This window comes from Hyla sarda, chromosome 7 (assembly GCF_029499605.1).
Source record: "Hyla sarda isolate aHylSar1 chromosome 7, aHylSar1.hap1, whole genome shotgun sequence".
NCBI classification, from domain to species: domain Eukaryota; kingdom Metazoa; phylum Chordata; class Amphibia; order Anura; family Hylidae; genus Hyla; species Hyla sarda.
This window is the reverse complement of record NC_079195.1, coordinates 59,174,012-59,196,852: the sequence shown is the minus strand read 5'-3', so window position 1 is coordinate 59,196,852 and position 22,841 is coordinate 59,174,012. Positions and strand designations below refer to the sequence as shown.

Genomic DNA, 22,841 nt, shown 5'->3' with positions numbered 1-22,841 from the left:
ATCACGGAAACAACTGTGGTCCGTAAAAAAAAGGCTATCACAGGCGCCAGGACTTTAGTAAAGGTCCACGGAGAAGAGGCCAGACCGAAATGGATAGCCATAATTGAAAATGACCGTCCGAAACTGCAGAGCGCAGGAACCGCTAATGACCGGGAAACAATGAGAAGTGGAGGCGGGCATCCTTGATGTCCACCGAGGAACGAAAACTCCCTTGAACCATGGACGCCAGCACCAAACGGAAAGACTCCATTCAAGATGGGAAAGCAAGATGCTGGCTGAGATACTCGAGAACCAAGACTGGGCGAACAGAAACGCATTTCTTGGAGACCACAGAGAGGTTGGAATAAACCTCGAAAACGTTCCCCTGAAGTTGCATGTCCAGGCATCCCGGAGGGTAAGAGGCAGCCAACCACCCGAGAGAGGTCAGCGGGTAGGGGCGACCCTTCAGGCCGAGGAAGGCCTACAGGTAACTGATGGGGCCGCCAAACGGCCGGAACGGATAGCCGACCTCCGGGAGGAATGGGATCGGAAAGAGGAGCCCTCTTCCCAAGAAGGCGCCTGGCTGGACCCTTTGTTGGTACCAAAGGTCTGCAGAACCAGAAGGAGAACTTAAGACGGAAAGCAGTTCTGTGAGTCTTACCAGAGGTGGTAATGAACTCTTTTTCCGTCCGTCGCCTCACTTCCTGAAGGCGGCGTCCGCATTCCAGGCTTAAAGCCACATGAAGGGACGCTGGCTACCAGGTAGCTTGTGGTAAAGCCAGCACAGTGGCTGCACATGGAAGCAGAACACAGAAAAATCTCCGGCTGCAGAGCATTGGAGAGCTAGATTAAATAAATCCTTCGGAGGGATCTTGAAGACTACCCTGGCTGAGTTGGAAGACCATACTAAAAGGGCCTTTGACACCCAGGCAGAAGCAAAAGCATGAAAAACCTGCTGCCTCAAGGGCAGAGTGCCAAAATATCCACCTTCATGTCCGCTGGATTCTTGAAGGCAGCTGCATCAGCCAACGGCCGTGTAGGTGCCTTAGAGAGGCGGGAGACTGGAGGTCCACCGAGCAATGAGGTCCTTGGCGAAGGAATACCGTGCTTGAACCTTCTTCGTTTCCTGAAACTTCTTGTCAGGGTGACTTCAGGCGGATACCTGCAGGGCATAAAATTCAGCGTGAGAGCTGAAAGTCTTGAGTGCCGGTCAGGCACAGAGAAGGAGACTTCTGGAGCCACGTCCGAAGTTCCTGGGTCCTTTAGATGGAAGATGTCTCTTATGGCCGCAACCGCTGAGTACACCACATCAGGCACATCCATGCGGTCCTCTGAGTCAGAGGCCGAATCAGAATCCTCATCCACAAGTTCTCCAGGTGAATGGGAACGAGGTGAGGCAGCCCTGGAAGAGGTCGGGCACGATGAAAGGAAACTTCTGGACCACGTCCGAAGTTCCTGGGTCCTTTAGCTGGAAGGTGTCTCTTATGGCCGCAACCAATGAGTACACCACATTAGGCACATCCGTGCGGTCCTCTGAGTCGGAGGCCGAATCAGAAACTTCTTCCACAAGTTCTCCAGGTGAATGGGAACGTGTCAGGCGGCCCTGGAAGAGAGAGAGACTGACCTGGTATGCGGGTCTGGAGAGCCAGAGTGGCGACCCTGGGAGCATTCTCTAGAGGAGCGACGCTTGCTACAGGTCGGAGAAACGGGGCGATGCCTGCGAGGGGAGTGCCCGTGCCTGCCAGAAGACTCGGGGGATGAGTCCGATGACACACCCCTATGATGCAGCGAGAGCGGGACCCTCCGGAGGGCTGGTGTAGAGAGGGCTTCTCCAAGGCAGTCACCACATAACGGGAGACCTGAGCCAAGTCGGATATAGACTGGGAGAGGGAGGGAACCAAGGCTGGAGGGGTGGCCGAACCCACCGGGTCGGGAAGAACAACCGGGGTAGAGTAGCAGGGGGGTCTGGGGGAGCAGTCAGAACAAGTGGTTCAGCAGAACCAGACAGTTTAGAGTTACAGTATTGACAGAGTAAAGGAGTGGCTAACACTCCAGTTAACTGTTTAGAGGGAGGCCGTTCTGGGCCTCTCTCACCCAAGACTGTGTTCCATTTCACTGTGTTGCTGATACAGTCTGCTTATCTTACTGTTTCACATGCCTTGAGATCCCCATAGACCACAATGGGCCTATTTAAAAAAATTAAACCACAACACTAACGCTCTGTCCCACCCCGGGACTCGAACCCGTGGTGGTCTGCAGGCTGTCAAAGAGGAGAAATGCCGGCCAATAGCAGGTGAAGTGTGTGTGTGTGTGTTAGGAGCAGGGGGCACGGCTGATTGGCCCCTGCCACCAATCGCGTGCACAGCACTGATTGGTATTCAGTTCACGCCCAGAGAAGCTTCAGCGGTCCTGGGTGGGCGGAGCTAAAGCGCACCGGGCCACCGAAGCATTAAAAAGAAGTCTGTAATGGCGCCCGCTCCTTGCCCCGAGTGCACATGCGAATGCATGTGCGCTCGCGGGGAACTGAGCGGACTAGACACCGCCGGCAGCAGCCTCTGCCGAAAGTGAAAGCAAACCGGCACTCAGAGCGCCCGCTACAATTATGGGATAGCCTTTGCAATAGATTCCCTCTACAATCAATCCATACCCTGGTGGCGCCACTATTGCGTAATCCAAAATTTCCTCCTGGCCTGGTCTCGCTGGCTTTCTCTTGGTGGACGAATAAGGGATTGTTTCGCATAGGTGACTTTATTGATAGATTGGGTATCAAACCAATTGCCTACTTCCGCGCCTTCTATAAGCTACCCGACTCAGAATTATTCCGCTACAATCAAATTGCTCATTTCTTGTTGGGTTTTAAGGGGACGGATATAACTTCCCGCACCTCTTATGAATCATTGTGCCTGAGAGCTTTCGATAGCCGGGGCATTATTTCCACTCCCAGGATTGCATGGGAGAAGGACCTGGGGAAGGAAATTGATTTGAAAGATTGGATCCTTAGTGCCTCTGTCAACTCCAAACTCTCCATTAACACATCCTTGCAGGAAGCGGCCTGGAAAATGCTCCTTCGTTGGTACTTGGTCCCTACTAGAATAGCTAAAATGTACCCTCCATTACATTATGCTTCTGTAATTGCCAGCAGATGGGAACTATGTTTGATATTTGGTGGGCTTGCCCACGTGTAAAACGCTTTTGATACGGGTCTATTATTTTATCGTAACGGGTGTGAACCTCGTGAAATTCCCGGAGCAAGCTCTACTAAATGCCCCAATCCCAAATATCTAGCCGCTAAGATAGCCATAGCGACTAATTGGAAATAAAGTTCTATTCAATTTCAGCTTATACGCCCCAAGTTAAATTGGATAATGGCTAATGACAGATTGACGAGCCTTTTAAATGATTCTCAACAGTCGTTTGAGGCTACCTGGCTACCTTGGGTGGACTATCTGGGTAATCCTTCTTTAAGTTTCTGTCTCTGTTCTTTTCTCCTCTTACCTTCCTTTCTTTTTCTCCTACTGGAACTATTCTCCCTCCCCTGTTTCGTTCCTTGTGCTGTTTCCCCTTGTGTGTCTTTGTATTGTTTAAAACCTGGTGTCACCGGGCTAATTTGTCTGATCATATACTGGTTGATTCAGGTAGCTTTGGCTCCTTCCAAAGGCTCATCTTGTGTTTCTTGTTCAAGCGGAGGAGCCTTCATAGGAATCCCTTAATGGGAAGCCACAACTGATTTGTGACTTGCGATCCAAACCTTTCGGACTTCTGCCTAATATATTGCTAATTACTTGTTGAAGTTTACAATTCTTTACATTTGGCATAATGTGTACTGCTGACGTTATACATTTTGTATGCTTCTTCATTTTTGATCACCTTAATAATAATAAAAACATTGAAACAGAAGAAAGTCAACCATTCACAGTTCCCCAAGGTTTTCCAGGATGCCTGCAATAAATATATAGAGTCCCAATCAGTATAGGAGATGCCGGAACCTAAAAAGCCAACAGTGCGCATAGCATTGGCAAATCTACTCACACTCCTGAGTCCGGTTTACCGTTCTCAGGTGTATACGCTATACCCGCAGTGGCGGGGAGCCGTCTGTTTCTGACGGCTGCTCAGCGTTCACTGAGAACACGCCGGCGTCTGTCGTCATATCCTGCCTCCAACGGAGCCACGTCATAGCGCAACGCCCTCACTGACGACTGCCGAGGGCGGAGCTTAGTCTGACAGTGGCGTCCGTAATAACAGAAGCAGCTGCAGAGCTATAAGACAATTCACTTGTAAGCAACAAAAAGTAAAACAATATAATAGAGCTTGTCAGAGTATCGATGTGCTCAGCAGTATTTTTGAAAACGGAAAAAAACTGATTTGTATGGTATTTATGAATTGATAAATATATAGCTGCATGTATGAGTGTTGAACAAAATGGAATATAGAGGTAATACGCAAGACTGTTTTTTCTTTACTTTTTTATTCTTTTGTTAAAAAAACTGAAAACAAAAAAAAATTTCAGAATCCACCAATAAGTCACACAAGATAGAAACACCCATAAAAAGGTAAATACCCCAAAAATCTAAATTTGGAAAAACATTAGAGGGAAAGCGAAGCAAGAAAGTGGAAATGTGATTCAGATGCTGCACTATGTTACACACAACCCCAATGGTGATGACATATACAGTAGAACTGTACAGGTTTGTGTGTTTCCAGTGTGTAGAAAAGAGTTCAAGTACTTCTGTGGGTGCAATTTTAGTGAAGTTATACAAGTGGCCGTATACAAGTTTATTATTAAATATCTTACACATTAAGTGCGCTATTCTGCCAAATAGTCCATCTGACAGAGGACTATGGTGATCCTCAGAGTGCTCATGTGTCTGTCCACATAGTGGTAAGACATGATCTAAGAAAAGGGCCTTCCCAAGGCCACTATGTCTCGTCTATCGACTTCCTCGCTTAACCTGAGTTTGCTTATTGGTTTACGGCCTGAACCCATCTAGTGCTAATACAGGAGAAGGCATTGGGTTTATTTTTTGCCATAAACTGGAACTACCATGTTGGCAATACTCCCAGTACAAAGCACAGGCCATGGCTGCCCAATATTGGGTTACACCACAGAAGGGTCATGGGGACGGAGAGACCCCCAACTGCAGCAGAGGAGCATTAGGAAACATAGGATTTTCTAAGCAGCAGGGGAAGAATGTGGTGGAAGAGAAATGTACTTCTTCCAATTGGTAATTTTCACAAAAATGTCAGGAATAAGCGCTATCACATGGGTAATAGGTGGTCATCTCTCTCTTCAGGTTCTTCTCCCAGATGATCATCGCCAACACCTCGGTAGGCAGTTTCGGAAGATCGGGGTTGAGACCGACATACAAAATCACAACCGTCCTGAAAGGAAAAAGAAAAATCAAAAACATCTTGCCTACATATTTATCAGGTAGACAAATGGAAGCAGTTAAACTCATAAGGAGCAGTTTTTTATAGGGGCAGGGAAGCCCGCTGATTAGTAGTGACAATTATTTTCAGTGCTGAAACGCCCACTGAAATCAATGGAAGCCTGAGCACTGGTTCCCCCCCCAGCCCCCCTGTTGTGGTGCAGAGAGCCAATGTGCTTCACACGGCATGTTTTATGTCCAAGTGGAAATATGGCTGCTTTTTAAGTAACAGCGCCACCTTTATCCATAGGTTGTTTTAAGTGTTGCACCTAGGACGATTTGAGCAGCTCGGCATCACCTTCTTGACACTTGGCTGAGAAATAAAAAGGTAATTTTATAACTTTGGCAACCACCATCAGCTCCTGGAAAGGCACAGCCTGCTTTTATACCCTGACAGCTATCCAATGGTGTCTGCAGAGCTGACAGATTCCCTTTAAGCATAGGGGTCAGATAGACGGATCCGCAGTGTATTTTCTGCTGAAGATCCGCCGCCGACGGACCCTACAGTGCGCCCCCAGCTGTGCCTGCTTGTAGCGGTGATCTATTATCTATTCACAGGACAGTGTGAGGGCTGGGGATTCAATGCTAAGTTTGTCATCACTGGAACAGTGGTACCAAGTTTCCCATTCTTCCTGAACACAAGTGCAGTGAGGAGGAGTATGTAGGAAGCAAAAAGTCTATAGGACAAGGCTACGATCTGAGTATATGATAAATGTCCTTTATAGGGATGCCCCTTTAAAGGATACATATTTGTATAACCTTGTGGCAGGTCATAAGGATTTGAGTAGATACATTCTTTGTTAAATTTCCCAGCACATTTCTTCTCCATAATCATGCACTATAAAAGATTTGGGCATAAGCTTTACAGACAGCTGAAAGGGGGAAAAACCCTCATGGTGTACATCATAGCCAGAGTTATAAGGGTGCAATATCACATTTCCAATACTCACTGCGACTAGGTTTCCCAGCTCTCTCCAGAAGGTGATGTTTGGGAACTGATCCATGCCTTTGGCTCCCACGACAAACCTCTGATACAGGAATCCACCGATAATGTAAAGTCCAACCAGTACAGCAAACCTAATACAATGAACAAAATAAAAGTGCGGTCATGTCTTACACCAGGCTTTCATAAATATATTGCTTTTAAGGCCCCCATACACATTACAGAAGAGTCATCCAAACCCACCCACTTCATTGCAAACAGCCATCTTTTCCCTGACATCTGTCAACAAGAGAGAACGAATGGACATGCAGATGGGGAGGATCAAGAAGAATAGCCAAACGCTTGTATGAACTCCTAGGGAGATAATCACATGTCTTTACCAATAACCTGGTGTAATTTGAGTCAAAAACTGGCTTACATGACTTGCACCACATTTTTATATTGTTTTAGACACTTCTGCACTACACTAGGGGTCATGGCTTGCCAGAAAGTGCGCCATTTGGCATTCTTAGGTCTACTCTAGGATTTTGATATCTAAAAACTAGACAGTTTTTTAATTGTCTCCCCCTTAAAGGTGTTATCTACGAATAGAAAAAAAAAAAAAAAAAAAAAGTACCACACCTGTCCTCAGGTTGTATAGGGTATTACAACTTGGCTCCATTCACTTCAATGGAACTGAGCTGCAGAACCACACCCAACCTGAGGACAAGTGTGATGCTGTTTTTGGAAGAAATCGGCTGTTTTACAAATCCTGAATAACCCCTAAAAGATTTACCTGACAAAAGTAAACAGTATAAAGCCAAATACTGACTGCCAACCGCACCCATTCAAACCAGATGAAGCAAGTCTTCCACATTAATACAATAAGTCTCCCATATTCCCTTTTGTAAGGGGCACAGAGGAGACAACTCTAATTTGTGTTATAAAGGATCCAAAAAGACACATGTTTCCTGATCAACCCTTCAGAGATCAGCAGAGCCATGGTGGTCTGGTACTGCTTAAAGCGTTGTCTTGGAACTCTAACTCCCTGGCGCTTAACTTTTGAGTAGCAACAATAACAATCACCCCAGATGCTCAAAAGAGCCCGTGGTACAAAACCCCTCTATATATCTCTACTCCCCTACAACTTAACTTTTATTGAGAAAAATGTAAAATGAAACCATGATTAGGACATATTGTTAAAAATATAGTGAACTGGCCCCTATAGTACAATGGATGTCTATCCCCACTACTGTCCACAAAGTGGAGGCCTGTAGGGCTCACCACATGGACGTGGAAAATTCTCAATCTATAATATATGTTATTGGAGTCCATTACACTTATTAAAAACACCAAAATTAGCCCTGGCTACATGTTTCAGTGAATCATCACCATCATCAGGAGGTATTGAAGCAAGCACCCCCGTATGTGTTTTTTTGTGTGTGCTTAACCCCTTCAGGACCAAGCCCATTTTGGCCTTAAGGACCGGAGCGTTTTTTGCACATCTGACCACTGTCACTTTAAACATTAATAACTCTGGAATTCTTTTAGTTATCATTCTGATTCTGAGACTGTTTTTTCGTGACATATTCTACTTTAACATAGTGGTAAATTTTTGTCGATACTTGCATCCTTTCTTGGTGAAAAATCCGTATATTTGATGAAAAATTTGAAAATTTAGCATTTTTCTAACTTTGAAGCTTTCTGCTTGTAAGGAAAATGGATATTACGAATACATTTTTTTTTTGTTCACATATACAATATGTCTACTTTACGTTTGCATCATAAAATTGACATGTTTTTACTTTTGGAAGACACCAGAGGGCTTCAAAGTTCGGCAGCAATTTTCAAATTTTTCACAAATTTTAAAACTCAATATTTTTCAGGGACCAGTTCAGGTTTGAAGTGGACTTGAAGGGTCTTCATATTAGAAATACCCCATAAATGACCCCATTATAAAAACTACACCCCCCAAAGTATTCAAAATGACATTCAGTCAGCATTTTAACCCTTTAGGTGTTTCATAGGAATAGCAGCAAAGTGAAGGAGAAAATTCACAATCTTCATTTTTTACACTCGCATGTTCTTGGAGACCCAGTTTTAGAATTTTTACAAGGGGTAAAAGGAGAAAATTTTTACTTTTGTTTGTAGCCCAATTTCTCTCGAGTAAGCACATACCTCATATGTCTATGTAAAGTGTTCGGCGGGCGCAGTAGAGGGCTCAGAAGGGAAGGAGCGACAAGGGGATTTTGGAGAGTACGTTTTTCTGAAATGGTTTTTGGGGGGCATGTCGCATTTAGGAAGCCCTTATGGTGCCAGAACAGCAAAAAAAAAAAAAACACATGGCATACCATTTTGGAAACTAGACCCCTCGGGGAATGTAACATGGGATAAAGTGAGCCTTAATACCCCACAGGTGTTTCACGACTTTTGCAAATGTAAAAAAAAAAAAAAAAAAAAAAAAATTACCTAAAATGCTTGTTTTCCCAAAAATGTTACATTTTTAAAAAGGGTAATAGCAGAAAATACCCCTAAAAATTTTAAGCCCAATTTCTCCCGATTCAGAAAACACCCCACATGGGGGTGAAACGTGCTCTGCTGGCGCACTACAGGTCTCAGAAGAGGAGTAACATTTGGCTTTTTGTAAGCAAATTTTGCTCTGGGGGCATGCCGCATTTAGGAAGCCCCTATGGTGCCAGGACAGCAAAAAAAAAAAAAAAAAAAACACATGGCATACCATTTGGGAAACTAGACCCCTAGGGGAACGTAACAAGGGGTTAAGTGAACCTTTATACCCCACAGGTGTTTCATGACTTTTTCATATGTAAAAAAAAAAAAATATTTATTTTACCTAAAATGCTTGTTTTCCCCCAAATTTTACATTTTTAAAAAAGGGTAAAAGCAGAAAATACCGCCCAAAATTTGAAGCCCAATTTCTCCCGAGTACGGCGATACCCCATATGTGACCCTAAACTGTTGCCTTGAAATACGACAGGGCTCCAAAGTGAGAGCACCATGCGCATTTGAGGCCTAAATTAGGGACTTGCATAGGGGTGGACATAGGGGTGGACATAGGGGAATTCTACGCCAGTGATTCCCAAACAGGGGGCCTCCAGCTGTTGCAAAGCTCCCAGCATGCCTGGACAGTCAACGGCTGTCCGACAATACTGGGAGTTGTTGTTTTGCAACAGTTGGAGGCTCCGTTTTGGAAACAGTGGCGTACCAGACGTTTTTCATTTTTATTGGGGAGGGGAGGGGGGCTGTGTAGGGGTATGTGTATATGTAGTGTTTTTTACTTTTTATTTTATTTTTTGTTAGTGTAGTGTAGTGTTTTTAGGGTACAGTCGCACGGGGGGGGGGGGGGGGTTCACAGTAGTTTCTCGCCGCAGCTCAAACTTGCAGCCAGATACTTGCTGTAAACCTCCGCCCATGTTTCACAACCAGTGTGCCTCCAGCTGTTGCAAAACTACAACTCCCAGCTTGTACGGTGCATGGTGTACATTGACTGCTGAGAGTTGGAGTTTGCAACAGCTGGAGGCACACCGGTTGTGAAACACTGAGTTAGGTAAAAAAAAAAAAACAGTTTCACAACCAGTGTGCCTTCAGCTGTTGCAAAACTACAACTCTCAGCAGTCACAGACAGCCAACGGGCATGCTGGGAGTTGTAGTTATGCAACCAGCAGATGCACCACTACAACTCCCAGCATGCACTATAGCTGTTTGTGCAAGCTGGGAGTTGTAGTTATCCAACAGCTGAAGGTACACTTTTCCATAGAAAAAATGTGCCTCCAGCTGTTGCAAAACTATAAGTCCCAGCATGCCCATAAGGGAATGCTGGCAGTTGTGGTGGTCTGCCTCCTGCTGTTGCATAACTACAGCTCCCAGCATGCCCTTTTTGCATGCTGGGAGCTGTTGCTAAGCAACAGCAGTAGGCTGTCACTCACCTCCTGCTGCTGCCGTCACACAGGTCAGTCCCTCGTCGTCGCCGCTGCTCCTGGGGCCCCGATCCCAACATTGACGCCGGGGATCGGGGTCCCCAGCACCCTGGGTGCACGTCCCGCACCCGCTCACGTCCTCCGGAAGAGGGGCGAAGCGGGTTGCGGTAGTGACACCCGCAGCAGGCGCCCTGATTGGTCGGCCGGTAATCCGGCCGACAAATCAGAGCGATCGTGAGGTGGCACCAGTGCCACCTCACCCCTTGCACCACCAATTCTACTTTGTAATTACATCAGTCAATTTACCCAAAAATTTATGGCGAAACCAAAAATATTTGTGGGACAAAATTGAATAAAAAAACAAAACAAAAAAAAAAAACAAGCCATTTTATAACTTTTGGGGGTTTCCGTATCTAGGCAGTGCATTTTTCGGTAAAAATGATACCTTATCTTTATTCTGTAGGTCCATACGATTGAAATAATACCCTACTTATACACTGCTAAAAAAAAAAAATAAAGGGAACACTAAGATAACACACCCTAGATCTGAATGAACTAATCGTATGAAATACTTTCCTCTTTACATAGTTGAATGTGCTGACAACAAAATCACACAAAAATTATCAATGGAAATCAAATTTATCAACCCCTGGAGGTCTGGATATGGAGTCACACTCAAAATCAAAGTGGAAAACCCCACTACAGGCTGATCCAACTTTGATGTAATGTCCTTAAAACAAGTCAAAATGAGGCTCAGTAGTGTGTGGCCTCCACGTGCCCGTATGACCTCCCTACAATGCCTGGGCATGCTCCTGATGAGGTGGCGGATGAGGGATGTCCTCCCAGACCTGGACTAAAGCATCCGCCAACTCCTGGACAGTCTGTGGTGCAATGTGGCAATGTGCAGGAACTGCTGACACACTCCAGCCACATGAGGTCTAGCATTGTCTTGCATTAGGAGGAAGCCAGGACCAATCGCACCATCATAAGGTCTCACAAGGGGTCTGAGGATCACATCTCGGTACTTAATGGCAGTCAGGCTACCTCTGGCAAGCACATGGAGGGCTATGCGGCCACCAAAAGAAATGCCACCCCACACCATTACTGACCCACCGACAAACGGGTCATGCTGGAGGATGTTGCAGGCAGAAGAACGTTCTCCACGGAGTCTCCAGACTGTCACATGTGCTGAGTGTGGACCTGCTTTCATCTGTGAAGAGCATAGGGCGCCAGTGGCAAATTTGCCAATCTTGGTGTTTTCTGAGAAATGCCAAACGTCCTGCACAGTGTTGGGCTGTAAGCACAACCACCACCTGTGGATGTTGGGCCCTCATGAAGTCTGTTTCTGACTGTTTGAGTGGACACATGCACATTTGTGACCTACTGGAGGTAATTTTGCACTGCTCTGGCAGTGCTCCTCCTGTTCCTCCTTGCACAAAGGGGGAGGTAGCGGTCCTGCTGCTGCGTTTTTGGCCTCCTCCATGTCTCCTGATGTTCTGGCCTGTCTCCTGGTAACGCCTCCATGCGCTAGACACTACGCTGACAGACAAAGCAAACCTTCTTGCCACAGCTGGCATTGATGTGCCATCCTGGATGAGATGCCCTACCTGAGTCACTTGTGTGGGTTGTAGACTCCGACTCATGCTACCACTAGAGTGAAAGCACTGCCAGCATTCAAAACCATGACCAAAACATCAGCCAGGAAGCATAGGAACTGAGAAGTGGTCTGTGGTCACCACCTGCAGAACCACTCCTTTATTGGGGGGTTTCTTGCTAATTGCCTATCATTTCCACCTGTTGTCTGTTCCATTTGCACAACAGCATGTGAAATTGATTGTCAATCAGTGTTGCTTCCTGATTGGACAGTGTGATTTCACAGAAGTGTGATTGACTTGGAGATACATTGTGTTGCTTAAGTGTTCCCTTTATTTTTTTGAGCAGTGTATAAGTTTGATTTTGTTTTACTTTTGGAAAAAATCATAACTACATGCACGAAAATTAATACGTTTAAAAATGTCTTCTTCTGACCCTTATAACTTTTTTATTTTTCCACATACGGGGATATATGAGGGCTCATATTTTGCGCCGTGATGTGAAGTTTTTATCAGTACCATTTTTGTTTTGATCGGACTTTTTGATCGCTTTTTATTCATTTTTCATGGTATAAAAAGTGACTAAAAAACGCAATTTGGGACTTCGGAATTTTTTTTACATGTACGCCATTGACCGTGCGGTTTAATCATTGATATATTTTTATAGTTCGGACATTTATGCATGCGGTGATACCACATATATTTATTTTTATTTACATCGTTTTTATTTTTAAATGGGAAAAGGGGGGTTATTCAAACTTATTAGGGAAGGGGTTAAATCACATTTATTAACAATTAGTCCCATATGGGACTATAACATGCAGTAAATTGATTGCAGACACTGATCAATGCTATGCCATAGCATTGCATTGATCAGTGTAAACAGCGCTCCACTGCTCCTGCCTGGATCTCAATCGACGATCAGACAACGAGGAGGCAGGTAGGGACCCTCCTCGTGTCCTAACAGCTGATCGGGACACCTGAGCTGCCGGGAATGCTTTTTTAAAAATTTGGTTGCCACGTCTGAATGTTTAATACCGGGCATCACCGCAATCTGTGATGACCAGTATTAGCCACAGGTCCCAGCTATAGTTAGCCGCCGGGACTGACCAGATATGACGCGGGGTCACCGCGTTATATGGCGGGAGCCGGCGTAGGACGTAAATATACATTCTGCTTCATTAAGTGGTTAATACAGTTGGTTTCTGGATTTAATGGGCATACTGTTTACCAATACCAGACAATCCTGTATTGAACCTTGCCTCTGAACCAAAATAGTGACAGACAGATATGGGGGTACAAGGAGCGGTTACGCTGACACTCTTTGATTTAAAAAAAGGATCCTACAATAACCAAATACAATGGTCCCTCAAGTTACAATATTAATTGGTTCCAGGACGACCATTGTATGTTGAAACCATTGTATGTTGAGACCATAACTCTATGGAAACCTGGTAATTGGTTCTGAAGCCCCAAAATGTCACCAAAAAAATAGGAAAATGTGAGGAATAAAGAAAAATAAGTAGATAACTAATACAGCTAAAACAAAACCTTGCATATGAAAGTAAGAAAAAGCTGCTGGGAACTGTGAATCACTGTCTATGTCAGTGTTTCCCAACCAGGGTGCCTCCAGCTGTTGCAAAACTACAACTCCCAGCATGCCCGGACAGCCGTTGGCTGTCCGGGCATGCTGGGAGTTGTAGTTTTGCAACAGCTGGAGGCACCCTGGTTGGGAAACAATGGTTTAAGTAGAGGACAGGAGCTTCTTCAGGGTCCTAAAAAGAACACACAGTGTCCCAAATGGAGCCACCCTTACCTGGTGTCCAAAGGAGCAGCTAACCCTGGCACAGGTAAGGAGTAGTATGGAACTTGTAGTTCCTCCCTATACTGTAGGGGGCGCTACCAGACAGCCAGTCAGTGCTTGCACCTCAGTAATACAGGTGATTTACCAGTGAATGCCCATTCTGATTGGTCGGTTCTTCCAGCCAATGACAGGTTTCACAGATCTGGACTGTCTGTACATTGTATGTTGAGTCTGGTTTCAAGTTACAATGGTCCAGAAAAAAAACATTGAATGTTGAAACTATTGTATGTTGAGGCCATTGTAAGTTGAGGGATCACTGTATAAGAAATGTAACAATATAAAGATTTTACATGAGTGTGTGGGAGAACTCACACAATGAGCAGGATGGAGCCCACGCTGAGATGAGACTCCTCTATAGGACAAGCAACACTACTGTCCATCTCAAAGAGGTAGAAACATTCCTTATTCTTGTCCTTCTCCTCACTTATTATCGTGAAGCCATCCTGAAATAAAGACATAGAAAAATCAGCATCGTATAACGGCATATCAGTGACCTAAAAGCATTATAAGCAATCATACAGCACAGCAACATCCCACCTAATACAGGATAGACCCTTTAAATTAAAAGGGAACTTGTGAGCAGCTTTTTTTTTTAAAGTAAAGTTCCTGTCAGTGTGATGCAAGTCATTTAACCCCTTAAGGAGCACGTGTTTTTTTTAAATTTTTTTTTATTTATTTATTTATTTATTTTTTTTACACTTTTCGTTTTTTCCTCCTCACCTTTTAAAAATCCTAGCCCTTTCAATTTTGCACCTAAAAATCCATATGATGGCTTATTTTTTGCGTCACCAATTCTACTTTGTAATGACATCAGTCATTTTACCCAAAAATCTACGGGTAAACGAAAAAAAATAATCATTGTGCGACGAAATTGAAGAAAAAAACCAAAACACCATTTTGTAACTTTTGGGGGCTTCCGTTTCTACGAAGTATATTTGTTGGTAAAAATGACACCTTATTATTCTGTAGGTCCATCCGAATAAAATGATACCCTACTTGTATAGGTTTGATTTTGTCGCACTTCTGGAAAAAATCATAACTACATGCAGGAAAATGTATATGTTTAAAATTGCCATCTTCTGACCCCTATAACTTTTTTATTTTTCTTTCAGCGTACGGGGCAGTATGAGGGCTCATTTTTTGCACCGTGATCTGAAGTTTTTATCGGCACCATTTTTGTATTGATCGGACATTTTGATCGCTTTTTATTCATTTTTCACGATATAAAAAGTGACCAAAAAATACGCTATTTTGAATTTTTTTTGCGCGTACGCCATTGATCGTTAGGTTTAATTAATGATATTTTTTTTTATAGTTCAGACATTTCTGCATGCGGCGATATCACATATGTTTATATTTATTTACATGTTTTGGTTTTTTTTTAAATGGGAAAAGGGGGGTGATTTGGACTTTTATTAGGGAAAGGGTTAAATCACATTTATTAACTTTTTTTTTTGCAATGTTATAGCCCCCATAGGGGGCTATAACATTGCATACACTGATTGGCAGAACTGTTCACTGCAAAGCCATAGCTTTGCATTGAACAGTCTTATCGGCGGTCGATTGCTCAAACCTGAATCTCAGGCTTGGAGCAATCAATCACCGATCGGGCACGCCGGAGGAAGGCGAGCGACCCTCTGCTCGCGTCCTAGCTGATTGGGACACCGTATTTTCACTGTGGTGGACCCGATCAGCCACACTGAGCAGCTGGGAAGGGGTTTTACTTTCATTTTAGACGCGGCTATCAACTTTGAACGCCACGTCTAAATGGTTAATAGCGCGCGGCACCGCGATCGCTGCCACGTGCTATTAGCCCCGGGTCCTGGCTTCAGTTACATGCCGGGACCGACCCGATATTACAGTGTGCGTTATATCGTGGGAGCCGACCACGGACTTAAATATATGTCCGTGGTCGTTAAGAGGTTAATACAAATGAAAAAACGTGTAATGACTCCATGTTACACAGCAGCTCAGTCAAGTAGACATTGTCTGAATTCATCTCTCCCTCTTCTGCAAGCATGCCTGCTGCCTGATTGACAGCCCTCCTTGCCGTGACATTATCACAAGCAAGTCTGAAAGTAAAGTCTGACATTATCCCTTTGGATAGGGGATAAGATGCCTGGGGGCAGAGTATCCCTTTAACCCCTTAAGGACGTACTCAAACAGCCCCTTTTCCGAGTCCTTAAGGACTCAGGACGTTTGAGTACGTCCTGTCAAATCCCGGCCCCCCGCCGCTAGCTGGAGGGGAGCCGGTGCCCGATGCCTGCTGAAATCGTTCAGCAGACATCGGGGCATATCGCCCAGGGGGGTCATTATGCCCCCCCATGTCGGCGATGGCCGCAGATCGCTGGACAATTCAGTCCAGCGATCTGCGGCAGATTCCGGGTCAATCGGGTCTCCGGTGACCCGGAATTACAGGCTGTTCGGGGCCGTCTCCGACGGCCCCGAACAGCCAGAGCCTGCAGGGGTGAGGTGGCACTGGTGCCACCTCACGATCGCCCTGATTATGGGGCATGGACCAATCAGGGCGCCTGCTGAGGGTGTCACTCCCGCAACCCGCTCCGCCCCTCTTCCGGAGGACGTGAGCGGGTGCGGGACGTGCACCCCGGGTGCTGGGGACCCCGATCCCCGGCGTCAATGTTGGGATCGGGGCCCCAGGAGCGACGGCGGCGGCGACGAGGGACTGACCTGTGTGGCGAGGATCGTTGGAGGTGAGTGACAGCCTCCTGCTGTTGCTTAGCAACAGCTCCCAGCATGCAAAAAGGGCATGCTGGGAGCTGTAGTTATGCAACAGCAGGAGGCAGACCACCACAACTCCCAGCATGCCCTTATGGGCATGCTGGGACTTGTAGTTTTGCAACAGCTGGAGGCACATTTTTTCTATGGAAAAGTGTACCTTCAGCTGTTGTGTAACTACAACTCCCAGCTTGCACAAACAGCTAAAGTGCATGCTGGGAGTTGTAGTAGTGCATCTGCTGGTTGCATAACTACAACTCCCAGCATGCCCGTTGGCTGTTGGTGACTGCTGGGAGTTGTAGTTTTGCAACAGCTGAAGGCACACTGAGTTATGTAGCAAACCAGTGTGTCTCCAGCTGTTGCATAACTACAGTCCCCAGCATCCTCAGCCAATGTAGTATGCCTCCAGCTGTTGCATAACTACAACTCCCAGCATGTACGGTCTATCAGTGCATGCTGGGAGTTGTAGTTTTGCAACAGCTGGAGGCACACTGGTTGCAAAACACTGAGTTTGTTACCAAACTCGGTGTTTCACAACCAGTGTGCCTCCAGCTGTTGCAAAACTACAACTCCCAGCATGCACTGATAGACCGTACATGCTGGGAGTTGTAGTTTTGCAACAGCTGGATGTTTCTTCCCCCCCCCAATGTGAACGTACAGGGTACACTCACATGGGCGGAGGATTACAGCAAGTATCTGACTGCAAGTTTGAGCTGCGGCAAATTTTCTGCCGCAGCTCAGCGAGAAACTACTGTGAACCCCCCGCCCGTGCGACTGTACCCTAAAAACACTACACTACACTAACACAAAATAAAATAAAAAGTAAAAAAACACTACATATACACATACCCCTACACAGCCCCCCTCCCCAATAAAAATGAAAAACGTCTGGTACGCCACTGTTTCCAAAACGGAGCCTCCAGCTGTTGCAAAACAACTACTCCCAGTATTACCAGATAGCCGTTGACTGTCTAGGCATGCTGGGAGTTTTACAACAGCTGGAGGCACCCTGTTTGGGAATCACTGGCGTAGAATACCCCTATGTCCACCCCTATGCAAGTCCCTAATTCAGGCCTCAAATGCGCATGGCGCTCTCACTTTGGAGCCCTGTCGTATTTCAAGGCAACAGTTTAGGGCCACATATGGGGTATCGCCGTACTCGGGAGAAATTGTGTTACAAATTTTGGGGGGGTATTTTCTGCTTTTACCCCTTTTTAAAAATGTAAAATTTTTGGGAAAAGAGGCATTTTAGGTAAAAAAAATTTTTTTTTTTTACACATATGCAAAAGTTGTGAAACCCCTGTTGGGTATTAAGGTTCACTTTATCCCTTGTTACGTTCCCCAAGGGGTCTAGTTTCCAAAATGGTATGCCATGTGGGGTTTTTTGCTGTCGTGGCACCATAGGGGCTTCCTAAATGCGGCATGCCCCCAGAGCAAAATTTCCTTCAAAAAAGCCAAATGTGACTCCTTCTCTTCTGAGACCTGTAGTGCGCCAGCAGAGCACTTTTCACCCCCATATGGGGTGTTTTCTGAATCGGGAGAAATTGGGCTTCAAATTTTGGGGGGTATTTTCTGCTATTACCCTTTTTAAAAATTTAAAACTTTTGGGAAACCAAGCATTTTAGGGAAATTTTTTTTTTCTTTTTTTACATATGCAAAAGTTGTGAATCACCTGTGGGGTATTAAGGTTTACTTTACCCCTTATGTTCCCCGAGGGGTCTAGTTTCCAAAATGGTATGCCATGTGTTTTTTTTTTGCTGTTCTGGCACCATAGGGGCTTCCTAAATGTGACATGCCCCCCAAAAACCATTTGTCGCTCCTTCCTTTCTGAGCCCTCTACTGCGCCCGCTGAACACTTTACATAGACATATGAGGTATGTGCTTACTCGAGAAAAATTGGGTTTCAAATACAAGTAAAAATTTTCTCCTTTTTACCCCTTGCAAAAATTCAAAAATTGGGTCTACAAGAACATGCGAGTGTAAAAAATGAAGATTGTGAATTTTTTCCTTCACTTTGCTGCTATTCCTTTGAAACACCTAAAGGGTTAAAACGCTGACTGTCATTTTGAATACTTTGGGGGGTGCAGTTTTTATAATGGGGTCTTTTATGGGGTATTTCTAATATGAAGACCCTTCAAATCCACTTCAAACCTGAACTGGTCCCTGAAAAAAAGCGAGTTTCAAAATTTTGTGAAAAATTGGAAAATTGCTGCTGAACTTTGAAGCCCTCTGGTGTCTTCCAAAAGTAAAAACACGTCAATTTTATGATGCAAACATAAAGTAGACATATTGCATATGTGAATAAAAAAAAAAAATTTTGAATATCCATTTTCCTTACAAGCAGAGAGCTTCAAAGTTAGAAAAATGCAAAATTTTCAAATTTTTCATCAAATTTTGGGATTTTTCACCAAGAAAGGATGCAAGTAACCACAAAATTTTACCACTATGTTAAAGTAGAATGTGTCACGAAAAAACAATCTCGGAATCAGATTGATAACTAAAAGCATTCCAGAGTTATTAATGTTTAAAGTGACAGTGGTCAGAATTGCAAAAAACGCTCTGGTCCTAAGGTGTAAAATGGCTCAGTCCTTAAGGGGTTAAGCAGGGAGGAGGTTTGCTTTCAGCAGGAGGAGAGATTAATGCAGACCGATAACTCCAGGCTTCTAAATTTACATTCCCTGGTTAAATGGTGAGATGTGTTGCCAACTAACATGGTTTTAAGGTGGACAAAAAGGCTGCATTATATGGAGTTAGAATAGCTTAAAAACTTGCAGAATTGACTGAACATTGGCAACAGTCAAACAGTCTAATAGTCTGTTGTGTCTAAATAATTAACAACAAATCGATTACTTCCTGGTTTTTTTTTTCAGCTTTCCAAAAAATTGTTGCTTACCATGCACAAATCTGTTTGTCTAATAAGTGATCTCCATCTTGATGTCACATAATAGAAGGAGGTGAATGAATGACGATCACTGTAATACTTACATCATCAGACATGTCTACAATTATTATGTTTAATGGTGTACTCCACTGGCCAGCGTTCCAGCTGTGTTAGGAACATTTAGTTCCAAACGCTGTGTGTGCTGCGGGGGTTGGCCACGCCCCCTCAATGCAGGTCTAAGGGAGGGGGCGTGGTAGCCAACCCCTGCAGCGCACACACACACACAGCGTTCGGAACTAAATGTTCCGAACGCAGCCAGAACGCTGGCCAGTGGAGTACACCTTAAACCCCTTAAGGACCAGGCCATTTTACACCTTAGGACCAGAGCGTTTTTTGCACATCTGACCACTGTCACTTTAAACATTAATAACTCTGGAATGCTTTTAGTTATCAATCTGATTCCGAGATAGTTTTTTCGTGACATATTCTACTTTAACATAGTGGTAAAATTTTGTGGTAACTTGCATCCTTTCTTGGTGAAAAATCCCAAAATTTGATGAAAAATTTGAAAATTTTGCATTTTTCTAACTTTGAAGCTTTCTGCTTGTAAGGAAAATGGATATTCAAAATATTTTTTTTTTTTATTCACATTTCCAATATGTCTACTTTATGTTTGCATCATAAAATTGACATGTTTTTACTTTTGGAAGACATCAGAGGGCTTCAAAGTTCAGCAGTACTTTTCCAATTTTTCACAAAATTTTGAACCTCGCTTTTTTTCAGAGACCAGTTCAGGTTTGAAGTGGATTTGAAGGGTCTTCATATTAGAAATACCCCACAAATGACCCCATTATAAAAACTACACCCCCCAAAGTATTCAAAATGACAATCAGTAAGTGTTTTAACCCTTTAGGTGTTTCACAGGAATAGCAGCAAAGTGAAGGAGAAAATTCACAATCCTTATTTTTTACACTCGCATGTTCTTGTAAACCCAATTTTTGAATTTTTACAAGGGGTAAAAGGAGAAAATGTATACTTCTGTTTGTAGCTCAATTTCTCTCGAGTAAGGACATACCTCATATGTCTACGTAAAGTGTTCGGCGGGCGCAGTAGAGGGCTCAGAAGCGAAGGAGCGACAAGGGAATTTTGGAGAGTACGTTTTTCAGAAATGGTTTTTTGGGGGGCATGTTGCATTTAGGAAGCCCCTATGGTGCCAGAACAGCAAAAATAACCCACATGGCATACCATTTTGGAAACTAGACCCCTTGGGGAACGTAACAAGGAATAAAGTGAGCCTTAATACCCCACAGGTGTTTCACGACTTTTGCATATGTAAAAAAAATAATTATTTTTTTCACTAAAATGTGTGTTTCCCCCCAAATTTCACATTTTTGCAAGGGTTAATAGCAGAAAATACCCCCCAAAATTTGTAACCCCATCTCTTCTGAGTATGGAGGCACCCCATAAGTTGGCATGAAGTGCATTACGGGCGAACTACAATGCTCCGAAGAGAAGGAGTGATATTTGACTTTTTGAGAGTAAATTTTGCTCGGGGTGCATGTCGCATTTAGGAAGCCCCTATGGTGCCAGAACAGCAAAAAAAAAAAAAACACATGGCATACCATTTTGGAAACTAGACCCCTTTAGGAACGTAACAAGGAATAAAGTGAGCCTTAATACCCCACACGGGTTTCACGACTTTTGCATATGTAAAAAAAAATATATATATTTTTTCACTAAAATGTGTGTTTCCCCCCAAATTTCACATTTTTGCAAGGGTTAATAGCAGAAAATACCCCCCAAAATTTGTAACCCCATCTTTTCTGAGTATGGAGGTACCCCATAAGTGGACCTGAAGTGCACTACGGGCGAACTACAATGCTCAGAAGAGGAGGAGCACCATTGAGCTTTTGGAAAGAGAATTCGTTTGGAATGGTAGTCAGGGACCATGTGTATTTACAAAGCCCCCCGTGGTGCCAGAACAGTGGACCCCCCCACATGTGACCCCATTTTGGAAACTACACCCCTCACAGAATTTAATAAGTGGTGCAGTGAGCATTTACACCCCACTGGCGTTTGACAGATCTTTGGAACAGTGGGCTGTGCAAATGGAAAATTACATTTTTAATTTTCACGGATCACTGTTCCAAAAATCTGTCAGACACCTGTGGGGCGTAAATGCTCACTGTACCCCTTATTACATTACATGAGGGGTGTAGTTTCCAAAATGGGGTCACATATGGGGGGGGGGGGGGGTCCATTGTTCTGGTACCATGAGGGCTTTGTAAACAAAAGTGGCCTTCAATTCCGGACAAATTTTCTCTTCAAAATCCCAATGGCGCTCCTTCTCTTCTGAGCATTGTAGTGCACCCATAGAGCACTTTACATCCACATATGGGGTATGCTCTTACTCAGAAGAAATTGGGTTACAAATTTTGGGGGGCTTTTTTTTATTTTCCCTTGTGAAAATGAAAAATTTAGGGTGACACCAGGATTTTAGTGAAAAAAAATTTTTTCTTCATTTTCCCATCCAACTTTAATGAAAATTTGTCAAACACCTGTGGGGTGTTCAGGCTCACTATACCCCTTGTTACATTCCGTGAGGGGTGTCGTTTCCAAAATGGGGTCACATGTGGGTATTTATTGTTTTGTGTTTATTTCAGAACCACTGTAAAATCAGCCAACCCTGTGCAAATCACCAATTTAGGCCTCAAATGTACATGGTGCGCTCTCACTCCTGAGCCTTGTTGTGCGTCCGCAGAGCATTTTACGCCCACATATGGGGTATCTCCGTACTCAGGAGAAATTGCGTTACAAATTTTGGGGGTCTTTTTTTCCTTTTACCTCCCGTGAAAATAAAAAGTAAAGGACAACACCAGCATGTTAGTGTAAAAAAAAAAAAAAAGTTTTTTTTACACTAACAGGCTGGTGTAGACCCCAACTTTTCCTTTTCATAAGGGGTAAAAGGAAAAAAAGCCCCCAAAATTAGTAACGCAATTTCTCCCGAGTACGGAAATACCCCATATGTGGCACTAAACTGTTTCCTTGAAATACGACAGGGCTCCGAAGTGAGAGAGCGCCATGCGCATTTGAGGACTAAATTAGGGATTGCACAGGGGTGGACATAGGGGTATTCTACGCCAGTGATTCCCAAACAGGGTGCCTCCAGCTGTTGCTAAACTCCCAGCATGCCTGGACAGTCAGTGGCTGTCCGGAAATGCTGGGAGTTGTTGGTTTGCAACAGCTAGAGGCTGTTTTGGAAACACTGCCGTACAATACGTTTTTTATTTTTTATTAGGGGGACAGTGTAAGGGGGTGTATATGTTGTGTTTTACTCTTTATTATGTGTAAGTGTAGTGTAGTGTTTTTAGGGTACATTCACACTGGCGGGTTTACAGTGAATTTACCGCTAGGAGTTTGCGCTGCGGTGAAAAATTTGCCGCAGCCCAAACTTGAAGCAGAAAACTTACTGTAAATCCGCCCGTGTGAATGTACCCTGTACGTTC

The 22,841-nt window shown here is 44.3% G+C and overlaps 1 protein-coding gene across 3 annotated transcripts in view; it reads right to left on the bottom strand.

The window, feature by feature from the left end:
- Positions 1-4,434: 4,434 nt before the first annotated feature.
- Positions 4,435-22,841, bottom strand: part of M6PR (mannose-6-phosphate receptor, cation dependent) — a 38,950-nt gene continuing 20,543 nt past the window's right edge. For all 3 annotated transcript variants that reach the window (XM_056529161.1, XM_056529160.1, XM_056529162.1), the window contains 3 exons: positions 14,031-14,161; positions 6,356-6,482; positions 4,435-5,358 (listed from right to left, as the gene is read on the bottom strand). In XM_056529161.1, the coding sequence (XP_056385136.1) occupies positions 5,236-5,358; positions 6,356-6,482; positions 14,031-14,161 (381 nt within the window). In that variant the 3' untranslated portion in view covers positions 4,435-5,235. The remainder of the gene's footprint in view (positions 5,359-6,355; positions 6,483-14,030; positions 14,162-22,841) is intronic.